The following is a 15,059-nucleotide window of genomic DNA, read 5'->3' as shown; positions in this document are numbered from 1 at the left end:
CAAGGGTCAACATTAATAGCATGATGGTGGCAACACATTGCACTTCTGGATTGTAATCCCAGTGGCCCAGACCCAGAAATGGCCTCTGGTTTGGCCCCCAGCTATGCAGGACCTAGATGCTACCCTCATTAACAGCACAGTGTCAGTCCAAGGAGAGTGGGACTCCACAACACGCATGTATCATTCCCTGCCATCACTGCTCCTGCAAGAGGAGGGGACCTCCCTACCCCCTGCAGAGAAGCGACAACCCCAGTGACAAATAAAAACGAGGCCCTGGGAGGCTGGCTTTGTACAGTGCCAGCAAGGGGATGGTGTATGCATGTCACTTGAGCCCTATTCTCCCTGGACTGAGGGCATCAATCACCTCTTCATCAACAGGCCCTCTGTTTGCAGATGGGCTCCAAAGCAATGGCTCTCCAAAGTCAGTAGAGGAGAACAGGAATGACAGAAGGTAAAGGATCCCCCTTGTCCTTCCGGTCACTGCCTCCAATAGCCTATGGCAGGAGACTAGGAGCAGTGACTTCCCTGAGGAGGGGCAGAAAAGTATAAGGAGAGCTGTCCATCAGGGCCTGCAACTGAGACCCTCCCAGTCAATTCTGGTCTTTGAGATCTTTAGCATAATTCCGGAACCATTTGCCCAGGAATAAGGTCTGAGGATTTGGACCTGCTTCAGCAAAGCACTTAAGCACGTGGCTAACGTTAAGCATGAGTAGTCACAATGGCAAAAAAAACTTCCACATGTGCTTCAGTGTATGCATGTGTGTAGTCCCACCGCAGTCCAAGTGGGATCTACATTCATGAATCTCCTCCTTGAACTTGCAGCCACTTTGAGGACCTCAGCTCGAAGAGACTGTTCTTTCTAGTCACATTACAGAAAAACATGTAACTCAATAATCACCACCCTTAGTGCAACTGACGAGAGACAGGGACAGAGCCCCATATTAGCAATGAGAGATGGGCTAAAACCAGAACCTGGCATCTGAAGTCCTCCAGTACCTGAACTTTCAAGTTTTGGCTAAAACAGGAGCTGGATCCAAGTCATGTTTGGTTTTGAATTAGGTCTTGCAAGATCAAACTCCCCAAGAGAAAGCCTTGTAAACCAACCACTGTTTAGACCAACAACAGTGTGCTGGGAGATGGGATAAAACGGAGACACCTGATGGTTGGGACAAGCAAAGCCAACCAAGGACATTTCACAAAGCTAAATGAGATGCATCCTTACTTTGGCTCCTTGCTGCTCACCACAATTCTCTCTTCTCAGACCACAAGGGAGTTTATTTTAAGATGAATATTTTCCTTGCATCTGCTGCCATTGTATTGTTCAGTCCCAGAGGCACGTGGTACCACATCTTTAAGAAAATCCACAAACACTCAAAGACGACACTTGTTTGAAACATATACTGAACTGTATTTTTTTAATCCCAGAGAAGTGAAATGCAACATGTTTGAGTTTTTAACAACATCCAAAGACAGAAGAGTCAGAACCCCCTACTCGTTAAAGTCATTTTTGTTTAAGGCACTCTGCAAAACCAGCTTTCGTCTTTTCTTCCTTCTGATTTTCCCAATGCGGCAGCAGAATACCCAATTTTTTTTTTCTTTTCTCCAAAGCAACACTCACATGCTCCTGCTCTTATCATCATCTCCGGAAATTGGCAACATCAAATACAGCATGAGTCAAAAAAAAAAAAAAAAAAAAAAAAAAGGAAGATAAAGGCAACAAATAAGAGGAAATGGGGGAAGGATCAGAGTAGCCAACTGCTCCCAGGTTTCTAGAAGGGTCCTGGGGTTTTATTCTGCATTGGTGTTTATCTGATTTTTTGTTCATCATGTTTTATCATGTTGTTGTACAGGAAAGATTGAGGTCAAGTGAAGTCAACGCTAAGGGTGTGGGAACTGGGTAACTCTCTGGGTAAGTGTGTCCGGATTGCTCTCGACTGCAGCCAAAAACACATTTTCCCTAAAAGAAGGGATTTTTTTTTCAAATTCACACAAGGCCCAGAGGCTTTTCAATGGGCTGGTGATTTACAAAAGTAAAATGCAAATAAATAAATACATACATACATACATAAAGTGGAAGCTGCTTACAGTTACACTGGAAAGTCCCAAATTGTTTCAAATGCAGTTTTGGCAAAGGGTTGGTTTGCTTTTCAGAAAGCAAGTGCAACCCTACATAAGGGTTTCGCTGTGTGAGACACACCCACAAATCTCTCACAGAACACACACATGTGCACTGTTTATGAAAACTCCTCTACAGCGTAAAGGCAATACCTTGTGCACAGTGTTGAAGGATTTAGGGTGCACAGCTGCCACAGCGTGACTCAAAGCGGTCTCATGCAGGCATGTTGCATTTGGTTGGTGATGGCTGAATCAGATGTTTCTTCTAATCCCCCCACCCTGGGTCGGCAAAATCTGCCTGGACATTTCATGAGAACAGATTCTCTTGTGAGGCTTATGGCTCCTCTTGCCTCTGGCTGGTGAGCCTGCTGCGACAGCAGCCTTTGGTGGCATAACTGATGCAGTCAGTGGAACTCAGTGAAGCAGAGGCACGGCTGTGAACATGAAATGTCAGAGGGGAAGGAAGATAACCCAACATCTGAGACCCTTCCGAAAGTCCCTGCATTCCGGTTTGGTTCTAGCAATGGGAGGAAATTTGCAGGTTCCTATTTCTGAGAACTGGATCCCCCCCATCCTTCCCTGAGATATGAGATGCTGGCTACAAGAATGGGCAGCAGAAAGGAAACCAAGAGTTTCCAGCAGGAAATGCTCTGATCTGGTGATACCCTGGGGGCTTTGCTGACTTCAACCCGTGCCTCCGTGCATGGTCACTGCTTAGGGCCTGATGTACATCCCACTGAAGTCAATGGAAAGACCCCCGCTAACTTCAATGGGCTCTGGATCAGGAACTTAGTAATTATCTACCTATATGTATCTCATTCCCATTCTGATCTGGCTCAACTGTACTGTAATAAAGACTCACCTGAGAGACTCCAGTGTGAATCCAGATCTTCTCTGCTGAGTGAAAAGAAAATTATCTTCCCCCAAAGGGATTTCAAAGATATCTGAAGTAAAAGGCAGAGCTGTGCTAGCAGCCAGTCTAAAATGTCTGACCATGCACAAAGTGTGGAGAAGTGCTTTTCCTGATGGATGTGCAGAGCTCTGGAATACTCAGAGAGTTTCAAGTAAAAACAAAAGGTTCCAGGGACTGGGGTTGGTATTTCTCTTTAAGAGTCTCAGCAATTATAACTAAGGCTTCCGTGACTTTCTGGGACCTCCATGACTTCTGCAGCCAGTAAGTGCGACTGACCCCAGGGTCGTCCAAGCAGCTCAGGTGGCCCCAGGGCCAACTGCACTGCCTCCCACCAACAGTGGGGGTCCTGGGCGGCCCCCTGCCAGCAGTAGTGCACCTGCCACCAGCAGCAGCGGTAATGGTCCCAGGCCACGCCCTGCCAGCAGTGGCTGACGCAGTCCCGGGCAGCCCCCCCGGCCCCCTGAGCACCAGCCTCCCCTCAATACCAGCAGGTGCCCCATAGTCCCCCATCCAGAGTAGCAGCTGCACCCCTGGAACCCTCCAGAACACCAAAGATTTAGTCGGGGTATAGTACAAGTCATGGAGAGGTCAGGGGGCCGTGCATTTTTGTTTATTGCCCATGACCTGTCCATGACTTTTACTAAAAATGCCCATGACTAAATCTTAGCCTTAATTATAATGTTTAATGGATGGCAAATGTGTCTACTCCTTAGCCCACTCTCTGAAGACTGGATCCTTCCAAATTTTGCATAAAACTTCCTACTTAGCAGAGACCAAACAGAAGCCACCATGATACAGGGAGCTGTTGCACCAGACTCTCTCCCCTGGAGACCTGGTTTCAAATTAGTCTTTGGTCACAAGCAAAGCTATAGCGCTGGACCTCAATTCTTGGTGTGCAATGGACATTTGTCCACATAGTACCACACAATTGCTCATGACTGGAAACTGCTGCTTTGGAAAGACGTATGTAGGGAACAGACAGGGGCCTGGCAGTTTAGAAAGCAGTAGTGGTGATACCCTAAGGGGGTGGTACTCAGTACTGAGCCAGACGGGAGTGGTTCGGGTCAGGACTGAGGTACAGCTGTGGAACAGAGCACAGGGGACACTGACATTGTACCTGTGGGCAGTGCAGTTCTGATTTTCATAAACACTAAAATTAACCAAAAAAACCCAGCCATTTATTGACTCGCTGCCCTTTACATTTTGGGAAACCAGAGCAAAATGACTCGGGGGGTGGGGGGAATGCCTGGGGAACGAGAATCACCACGGCGCAGATCCCCAGTTGGTATAAGTTAGTCAATGCCACTGATATCAATGGACCTACACGGATCCCAACAACCCAGCAAATCAGAGGTTAAGTAGTTATGTTTCACTATGTAAATATACCCTGAGAATGTCTGATGGGGTCATCTATAAATTAAACCTAATAAAATAATAAAATCCATTAATCAAAAATGGGAAAGCAGCAGGTCTTTAGGAGGGGAAGGGAACTATACATAAAGTCGCAAAGTGAGCACCACAGTTTGCAGCTGTAACTCCTTGCAGAGTGGACACTGCAGCATTCACGCAGGCCTATGAACAGCAAGGTCTGTTTCCAGTTCCCCCAATGTGCTACAATGAGAGTGCAAAGTCCTCCAGATTCCTCCCTTGTTCGCAAAGAAGGAAATTGCAAAGGTGGCTTTTTGCCCTGTTCAAAGTACTCATACTTTTCCTACGGAATGGGGTTATGTAAAGCTAGACACACAATACTGGGAATCAGGGCTTGTCTACACTACACCATAAACTAAACCTATCTTAGGTCAACTTCCAGACACAATGGTAATTACTGTGGTTTTTCATGTCCACGCTACCCTGTCGGTGGTGAGCATTCTCACCAGGAGTGCATGCACCTATTTCAGAGGGACAGTGTGGCGGGCTGAGAGCCCAGGCTCTCAGCTCTGCCTGGAGCTCCACACTGGGGACCTGGGAGCCCAGCTGGGGAATAGGGAACGAGAGCCCAGGCAGCAGCTGGGCTCATAGCTGGAGCCCTCCACCCACCCTGAGGTGACAGCCTGTGCTGTGAGCCTGGCACCAGGTTCACAGCAGGGAGCCTAACTGCCTTTCTTGTCAATTTCATGGCTGCCTCAGGCTCAGAGCAGCAGCAAGGCTCACAGCTGAAGCTGTGAAATTGACAAGATAGGCTGGTAGGGGCCAAGCTGTGAAATTGAGTCCTGCAAGGGACCCACAGCTGGTGCTCTCAACCCCAGAGTGCAGGGCAGGGGCTCCAGCTGTGAGCCCAGGAGCTGTGACATTGACAAGAATGACTGCCAACAGCCGATGTAAGTTACGTAGTGTCCACATGGACATGTGGACACATTGTGTCACCCTAACTACACCAAATGTCCTGCACCTCTCATAGAGGTGGAGTTACAATGTCAGTGTAGCAGGGCACTTACTTCGCCGGGAGCAAGGCTGTAGTGTCGACACTCATATAATTAGATCGACATAAGCTGCCTCACCTCAACCGAACTCTGCAGTGTAGACCTGGTCTCAGTCTCTCTCCTAGGTTCTACAGTCAAGACCCTGTGCAGTTGTACCCATTCCAACTGGAGCATGCTGTCCTTAATGTAAATGTATACAAGAAGCTCAGGGAACACCCACTCTAAAAAAATAAGTAGCTGAATAAATAAGTTAACAGAATTGATCAGCATTCCCTTCCCCATACAGGGCAAGATTTCTGCTCCCTTACACCATTCTTGTGGGTCTAGGCTTAGCGGGGGACCTGTGATTATGCAAGTTTTACAGTGAAATCCTGGTTCCATTAAAGTCAACTGCCAAACCTCTCATGTAGTTCAATGGGACCAGGGTTTATCCCTCTATGTTTTCAGTGTAGCAAGTGCTGAAGTGTCTTCAAACCCTAGGAGCAGCAGAGATCACAACTACAGACTGTAACTGGCCATGATCGTTCTCTGCAGCTACAACGCTAAACAATAGTGGCTGACTCAGAAGAGGAGCGGTGGGCATGGCTCAATGGCTAATAGGGAGCCCAGCTAGGAGAGGCTGCCTCTCCCAAACAGAGAATACGCAGGAACCTCTCTCTTCACAAGGCCCCTTCCTAAAATGAGCTAAGAACCAAGCACCAATAACTAGCCATATTCCCCATAGGGATTTTCCTAAGCTATCTGATAGCACCCAGATCTGCTCCACCAGGCAACCCTAAACAAGCCCAGGGACTGCCAGGAGCAGAGTAAACAAAGCACTAGGGCTGGGCAATGTAAACAAGATGCCAACCTCAAACTTAGCCATTCGGCCACAAGTGCTCCTAACAAATGGGCCAAGCACCCACAACTGGGCCCAAGTTTTCCAGACCAGTGCTTCCCAACCCTTTGGGGTTCATGATGGAGCCATGAATGTCTGGGGGAAAATGTAGTTGCTAAGCCAGTTTTTGTTTTTATTATTAAAAGACCATTAAGCTAGGCTTAAAAATCACCAGTTTTATTTATGGGTCTGTGTCTCATGCTGCTGCTGGTGGCCTCTCTCTGTGCCCTCCACTTCGGCAGGAGGCCTTCAGCTGAGAACTCCTTGCTGGGGAAGCAGGCAGCTGAAAGCCTCTCAGCTGAGAGGCCCTGCTGGTGCAGAGGACAGAGAGAGGCCTCCAGTGCTGGTAGCAGCAGAGAGGGGAAAGGGGTTGATAGAGAGACAGGTGCATCTTAAAACTGTCAATTGATCACGCACTGAAGAACAAGCCAGGAAACCAAATCTAACAAGCCAGGAATCCTGAATTTTGGTGAAAGGAGAGTACGAAGAACTCAGTGCCGAAGATCTAAAAGTGCTACTTCCACTCACTTCCAGGGATCTCAGAGCCAGGGTTGTCAGCAATGGCTCCTGTGAAACACAAACAGAAATCATTTAAACTTCAAAAACAACTTACGTCTGGTGCTATGAGAGATTCAACCAAACAGTGCACAGCTCTGCCATTCGAAACAGGCCTGCTCGTCTCACAACAAGCTCAGACTGTGTCCCAACACACCCCAAAAGCTGTATTTTCCAGTTATAGTTTTAAACCCCCAGATTAAATCTGATCATATCATTAACAAATTGTATAAAACTGAATAAAGTCACAAAACCATCCTAACTCTGAGGTCCCCTTTGCATCTAGTGTCCTGAGTTGGGAAAAGCAACGGTCTTTCCTTGTGGGGTGCCATCAAGCCTTAACATATCTGTCAGGGAGCCACCATACTCAAACATTTAGGATCCAATGTTCCAGATCATCCAGCATCTCCTGTTAGGAACAGTGGAAAGTCCCCCACATGAAAACACAAGCTGAGCACTATAGGAGCTGCGAGGGTGCTCAGCTCTTGTGAAAATCTGCCTTTTAACAGGGGATTTTCCACAGAGGGCACAGGCTCAGTCGGGCCTACAGACTCTGAAGAACCTATGGACACTAATGTCCCTGCAGTGAAATTAACAGCATCTCTCTGAGCTAACTAATTTCTTTTCTTTCCTATCCAAGAAAGCTCCTGACAAATATGGTATTTCAGCTGCTCCCATGGCTTTGATTAACCATCTTTTTCACTCAGAGGTGCAGGTGCATTCACATCTTTGTGCACTGAGTATAGAGTCTGACATCGTTTTTTTCTCATTTCAATAAGCCCATGCAGCCCCAGCAAGATCAAAATGCCTCATTGGCCAATCTGCCTCTGACACTATTTCTGCTCTCATATATACTTGGCAAAGTCACTTCCACAAGTGACGGTTCTAACCAGCTTCACCTCACAGCCTTTGTGTTAAGGATATTAGCTCAAGAACAACAGATTCTAAATCTCACAGCTGTCAGATTCCAGCTGTGCAACTGCTGCTCTCCCAGAATTCCTCTGAAGGTTTGCATTTTAAATCCACACTCACAACACTGATTTCATTAGTGATTGCATTCCTCAGGCCTTTTAGCAATTCTGAGAAGCTGGGTGGTATTGCAGGTTTCTCCTTAAAATGGGGAGCACTGGTTGCCCAAATTGCAGTTCCAGTCTCAATCTTCCAGACCAAAATGCAGGATATGAACTTTAAAATGATTGGGCAGGAAGCCCAAAATGAGAGACAGAGCAAAGTTCAGGGACGGGATCCAGCACCAAACAGATGTAGCTCCAATGACACACCTTTAGAACAGCTGAGGGTATGGCTACACTTGAAACTGTGTGGTCGGAGCGCCAGCGCTGGGAGAGAGCTCTCCCAGCACTGCATGCACTCCACATCCTCTACAGGTGTAGCTTGCAGCGCTGGGAGCTGTGCTCCCAACGCTGTGGCACTGTTTACACTGAGGCTTTACAGCGCTGTATCTTGCAGCGCTCAGGGGGGTGTTTTTTTCACACCCCTGAGCGCGAAAGTTGCAGCGCTGTAAAGCGCCAGTGTAGCCATGGCCTGAGACTCTGGCCCCAAACCTTATAACCTCAGGCCAAAGTTTTCCAAACTTGGACGCTAGAACTGACTGCGAAATGGGAAATTTATTTTGTGAAAAATGCGGACGTTGTTTCCACTTCAGAATTAGAAACACATCCCATTTCCATTTTTCTCAACATTTGAGTTTTGGAGTTTTTTTTGTTTTTAACCAAAATTGGTTTGAAAATTTTCCATGTTCCAAAAACTACATTTTAAATGTCAACAATGATTTAAAAAAATATTTTGATAACATTTCCAATTAACATGAAAATAAGACACAAAAAATGTCAAAAAATGGAAAATTCTGATCATGACAACAATTTTTCCATGTAAAGTTCCATCATAAAAAAAAGGCAAATTTTCCCTGAAAAACTTTTGTATGAAACATTTCAGCAAGCTCTTAGACAAGCAGGCTGATTTCAGATGCTGTAAACTAGGCCACCACAGCTGAAAATGTTGAGTCTAAGTTTTGAAATTCAACATTTCTGGTGTCCAAAAGGATAAGAAATTAGTAACAAATACTACTGAGAATAAGAGAGAGACAAGAACATGGGATTTTTGGTCTAAAGTGGTGCGAGGGGTAAGACCAGAGTCTACTAGCAGCATATAATAGGAGTGGGGTAGAGCTTGGAAAACAACCTACTTCTCCATGCCAGTTTTAAGGTCATAGTGTCATGCACCCCAGCTGCCTGAAAGCTGCATCACAGGGCTGAAGGTCTGGGGAAAATTCAGCACATCCATGCTCAAAAGTTTTGAAGGATCTGCCCTGAGTAGGCAGGCACAGGCATGGCCTCCAGGGGCCCATAAACTGGTGAGAGCATGGAATTCTCAAACTCACGCTGTGGAAGCCTAGCAGTCCTGTGCATCTGCAAGTGCTACCAAGGGATGGCAGAAAAAGGCTGCCGGTGCACCAGCCAAGAATGGGGATAGGCTGTAGGAGGTACACCAGAGCCACAGGGGTGCAGGGCAGCTGAGGTAAGCTGGTGACTCTGTGTGAATTAAGGCTGACTGGGATGGCATTAACGGATGCCTGACATTGCTATGCTCTCTCCGCTGATTCTACCCAGAGCAGCTCTGCTGAAGGCCAAGGTGCCCAGGGCAGGAGGACATAGCACAAAGAGACCTTTCCTGGGGTGAAGGAGAAACTTCCCCAACAGATTTCAGCTCTCATTCACTTCATCTCCTCTGTGGGTCCCCAGTACCTACTCTGTACCTTGGTCATAAGAATCAAATTCCAGAGAGGTTTGCTCAAAAGACCCTGACATCATTGGGCAGATACTGTTTCCAGTGATCTCGAAGGGGTCTTAGCCTGCACAGAGACCACAGAAGCCCTGAACATGCCAGACAGCCAAGTGCACCTATGGAGGTCCTGTATGATCCCTGCAATGCAAAAAGCATGAGGCTCATAAGCAAAGTGGGAAAAATGCAGCAAAACACCAACTCCGTAAAAAGGATAGCAGAGCCCTGGATTTCAAAGCAGTGAAATCACCACTGAAATCGGCTTAAAAATCAAGCTCAGAAAAGCAGGGCTAATACTATAACAAGGGTTTTCTGCAAAACTGTCAGGAGAACCTACCACCAGTGTACACTTACACAGACAGCACATGAATGGCGCTCAGTAGGATATGCTCTGAATGAAGGCAGGCATAATGGAGATCTTTGAACCGTGGAATTATGCTGAGTGGTTTCTTTGTTCAGAAGCCTAAATTCACATAACAGAAACTTTATCTTTCTATTACTGAGAGATTAACAGCTTTTCAGAGCAATAATCCAAGGTTTCAAGAAGCCACTGGGCTCATGCTGGAAGGGCAGATACAGCAGTTTCCATGCAGAATGAATCAGTAGCATTTCACCCTATCTAGGACTCGTTAAGAGTTCCTCTGGATTGGAGTCAATACTAAGGGAGCCCCTCAACATCCCACAGAGATATCCTTTAAATTAGCAGCTGGGTAAACATGCTATAGATCATCTCTTGGTCATACTGGGCTGAGTAGTTAGCAGTGCCTTAAAATGGTAAAGCACATTCTGTTTATAAACCACACATTTTCTGCATTTCTTTTTGTTTTTGTTTTTTGTTTGTTTCCTGGTGACTAAGATGGGAAAACCAGGAGCTTTGCTTTTAAGACTTTACATCTTCTTCTCTACCTGACTTCCCTGCCCTCTGCATCTGTGCCCAGAAGGTGGTAGCACTGCTACTTCTGTTCCTTGCTGGAACACCTCCACCAACCAGGCAGCCAGCTTCCCTACACTGGAGGGGCCAGAAGAAAGAGTCAGTCAGTGTGAGTGGGGGGAAAACAGCACAAGTTATGACTATAATCTCTTGCACCATGAGCCATGGCCCTTCCCTGACAAGGCTCCTGGGGCAGCCTCCATTGAGGCAGCGCTGCTGTCCAGGGGCCAGCAGGAATGCAGACACCCTTTTCCTTCTGCATATCCTCCAAGACAGGCTAACACGATGAACCTGCTGGGGGACAGAGACAGGGAGAGGAGAGGCACATCACATCCCCAGGGGAAGAACAAGTAGGAAATTCCATGAGTTTATGACCCACAGCATTTCTCCTCACTCTGGTCATGACATCACCACTACAGCAACCAACTGTGGTGAAGGCCCTTAAAAAGCAAAGATCCTGTTACCCCCCCAAAAACATCCTCATCAGAGAGTGAAGTTCAGGCTTATTCCCAAAGAAAACAGCTCCCCACATCCCCCGGATGGATTCAGCCATGCACTGGTGCCTGGCTAGAGGAGCATTTCACTCACAGACATGCACGTCTAACCATCCTTCTTGGAAGCTACTGTTTTGTTGCCGCAGGAGGTGAAACCTCAGAGGAGTTTTCATGAACAACTATCCCGTCCCCTTGAAGGTGGTGCAAACGCTTCCCTTTGCCCCAGCAAATGGACACACAGGCAGTCCCCATGTCCTAGCGCCATGGCTCCAAAAGCAGGCCCTGGGGTCTGGAAGCACACCGTGTGCAGACCTTTAGTTACGCTGCTCTGCAGGTGGCTAGGGATGTGGCTTTCCAAATGAACAGCTATTCATACAGAAAACAAGCAAGAACTTGAAGGAAGTGTTTGAATCCTGGAGTACATCCAAGCCTTTTGGACATCATGCAAACACAGTCAACATCTCCCTGGTTCTCCCTTTGCGAGGTGAACAGACATTGCTCATAATTTGTCATTTTACTGAGAATTATTTTTGCTTCTTTAAAAGAAGGGCTTGGGGGAGAGGGAAATGGAGGGCTAGGAAAGATTAGTGTATCTTAGAACTAAATTACATCTAGATTTCCCTTGGATTTCACTCAAAGGATGGAAAGAACTATGGCAGCTCCTACATTCACAACTACTCAAAACACACTGAGATGCATGCAAAATGTCCTAATTCAATCCATTTGAAGAAATTATTCTTGGGAAGAGGAAGATAGTTCACACTGTACTTCAGTTCAGCACCATGGACAGTTCCCTGTGGACTCAGAGCTCGTTTGTAGCTAAGTGGAACAGATGAATGGGTTGTTATTTCCTCCCTCTTTGTAAACATTCTTTTAGTTCCAGTGAGCAAGGTGATCATTTGATTATCAATCAAAACTGCATAGGTATAAAAATGTGGTAAAACCCCGCCCCATTGGTCAGACAGTAGGATCAAACTGGAAGACCACGAACGTCTCGTGTGCATGGTCTCCATTTCTACATCTAATTGGCTGGGAAGCAGCATTTGCCACAGGCACTGATTAATCATATTCTCATTCCTTGCATGTTATGGCAAGGGAATATGAGTTATTCAGGTAAGAAAGCCTCTTTCAGCCAAAATACCCTGGAAATACAGAATCCCCCAGGTATGTCATCGGAAGTCCACCAGCTGTGCGATTCCTCTTCTGTGACGTAGCATTGGCCACTACCAGGTACCATATTCTTTCTGAATAAGGAGGAACTCTGCTTCCATTCACCAGAGGTCTGCTTTGGCTCAAAAACCCAGTTCATTTGCACCATTCCAACAACGACGTCCTCAAGCACGCACGCCCACACACATCTACTTGGGAGGTATCACTATCAAAGGCTGGCCTCGTTTGGGTCTCCACATGAGGACTTGGGCATCATTGGCATTGGGTTTCACTAGTGCGTTTGGCGGGATGGGTTCCATTCGGCTCAGAATCCGGGGCTGCTCCTGATGAGTCCTTCCCACTAGTCGTGCTCGCTGCCCCAGGAGCTGCAAAGGATCCACTTCAATGTCAACGCGCATCCTCCACTTTATAGTCTGCAGAATGATCTTCTCCTTGGTGGTCATATTCATGGCTACTAGCCACGTGGTAAAGCTTTGATCCCTCTTAATCCTGGTCAGCAGTGGTACATTGCTGTCACTCACAGGGACAGCCCACGTCACACTGGGGTAAAAATTGTCATTCATACTGACTGAGAACCGGGAGACCTTGTTAGTGGGTCCAACCAAGGTCACCGTTTCCGTGGTGTTCCCGTACCAGGGGTAGCTCACACCATCAGAGTCACTGATGGCTTTTACTCTCCCTTCTCGCAAGTCAGGAAGTTCCCAGCTGGACCTACGGAATGAAAACGAAAGAACCAGATTATAAACGAAGCTGCAGCAACACTACTGGGTAGTTCCTGTAGTCTACAGCAGGGTGGGCTGATTTAAATCAAAGCACTTTAAAATCACTGATTTTAATCATGATTTAAATCAGCAAGCAGGAAACCTTGATTTTCCTCCATTTTAACTGTGTTTTGCATTTGTACTTTTTAGTTATTTTCCTTAAAAAAGGTTGATTCTCACTGGTTGACAACCATTAAAACACATTGAATTGCAACTAAATATACCCTTTATACAAAATTTAGTGCTTCTTTTTATGAACCAAGAAGATACATGATGTCTATACACATTTATTTAAGCAATTATACAGCTTAAATTACATTTATACAGATTCTTATTTTTTACATTTTCAAGATGTTAGAAAATGGTGGATAATGCATTTCTTATTTACCAGATGATTAATTTTTTTTACTTGTGCTTAGTGTCAACTTCTGTTTAGATGGGAATTTGAATGCAATTAAAAATGCAAAAATCCCATAGCATTTACATTTTTAATTAGTTAAATAAAACTACATTAAATGTTCTGGATATACAAGAAGAAAAGTTTATCAAAACAAGATTTGCATTTAGAATTGATTTATTAATGCAAGGAAGTATTATTTGTAGTTAGTAAATGAAACTGATTGTTTCCTATCACTGTGTCCTTCAAGATATCAGATCCCAACAGATCTCATCCTCTCAGACCTAGTTTTTATTAATAGATTGGAAGAGGAAAACAAGCTTTCCTGCTTTTTCATCTTCCTACTGGTTTTTAACTCTGAATGAACTAATCATTGAACTAAACTAGTTAAATACACTGAAATGAAGAAAACATTCTCTCTGCACCTGCAGAATATGCTATTTTTCTGGTTGCAGGTGCTTCGCTCGTGATTTCTATCAGTTCAGTGATTTGACTTTCTTGAAAACTTTGGCAGTAAACATACACTGCATATGTTTTTAAATTTAATTGATATGATTTTAATCGATTAAATTTAGACTTTAATACATGCTGTCATTTTTAGAAATCTAAATACAAGTTAATTTCACATAAATTTGAAATTAAAAAATCCATTTTTAAAAAGCCATTAGTTTTTATCCACCCTGATCTACAGGGCATTATTAAAGACAAGAAGCTCAGTGCTAACACTCACAGAATGAAATGTTTGGCTGGAGAGAGAAGAAGAAAACAGATAAGAGGATAACAATTTCGTACTTGCAATCCTGCTGAATGAGTCATTGCTACATCATCAAAATTGCTCAGCACAGTCTAGGTAACAGAGGACAAGCTGACAACCCAGTCAGATCTCAACTAGTACTTATCCAGCATCTTGATCACAAAATCCCACCCAGCTTTTCAAATGAGTGACCAATTCCTCACAGCACACTGGTGACAGAGAAGGTCAGGCTCAGGTTTTCAAGGCGGACTAGTGAGATTTAGCCACACAAATATTCATGTTCGTAACAGATTTAAAGGCCAGAAAGAGCCATCAGATCACCTAGTCCAGTGGTTCTCAACCTGAGGCCCAATAAACACACAGCAGTGGCCCGTGTGACATCCTCAGGGCCATACAGGTCATATATATACATTGTGTGGATGCAGCCCACATAACACAGATAGCTTCATATGCGACCCACAATGGTAAACAGGTTGAGAACCACAGACCTAGTCTGACCTCCAGCATATCAGAGGCCATGCATTCCCACCCAGCACCTCATGGTAAACCCACAACCAAACTGAGACCAAAGTATTACAGCCCACAGGAGATTGGAGTATTATGTGCCACAGGCATAGAACAGGAGGGACTGAGGTACATCAGAACCTGAGGCCTCCGCAAAAGCAGAGAAATGAGGAAGTGAGATAGACCCAAATAATCCTGGCAAGTGACCCACATGCTGCAGAGGAAGGTGAAACACCCCAAGGTTGCTGACAATCTGACCTACAGGGAAATTCCTTCCCAACCCCACACTTGGTGATCAGTTAGACCCTGAACATGTGAGAAAGAAACATACAACCAAGCACCTGAGACAGAGAATGCTCAGAGCCACCT

General features: G+C 45.6%; 2 protein-coding genes across 10 annotated transcripts in view; one reads left to right on the top strand and one right to left on the bottom strand.

The window, feature by feature from the left end:
• SUCO (SUN domain containing ossification factor) overlaps window positions 1-15,059 on the top strand; it is a 900,323-nt gene that overhangs the window by 724,142 nt on the left and 161,122 nt on the right. The window lies entirely within an intron of this gene.
• FAM78B (family with sequence similarity 78 member B) overlaps window positions 12,170-15,059 on the bottom strand; it is a 33,768-nt gene continuing 30,878 nt past the window's right edge. For all 9 annotated transcript variants that reach the window (XM_050963385.1, XM_050963386.1, XM_050963387.1 and 6 more), the window contains exon 2: window positions 12,170-12,985. In XM_050963385.1, the coding sequence (XP_050819342.1) occupies window positions 12,463-12,985 (523 nt within the window). In that variant the 3' untranslated portion in view covers window positions 12,170-12,462. The remainder of the gene's footprint in view (window positions 12,986-15,059) is intronic.

This window comes from Gopherus flavomarginatus, chromosome 7 (assembly GCF_025201925.1).
Source record: "Gopherus flavomarginatus isolate rGopFla2 chromosome 7, rGopFla2.mat.asm, whole genome shotgun sequence".
Classification (NCBI taxonomy): domain Eukaryota; kingdom Metazoa; phylum Chordata; order Testudines; family Testudinidae; genus Gopherus; species Gopherus flavomarginatus.
Note: the sequence above shows the minus strand (reverse complement) of the source record. Positions and strands in the feature narration are given on the sequence as shown.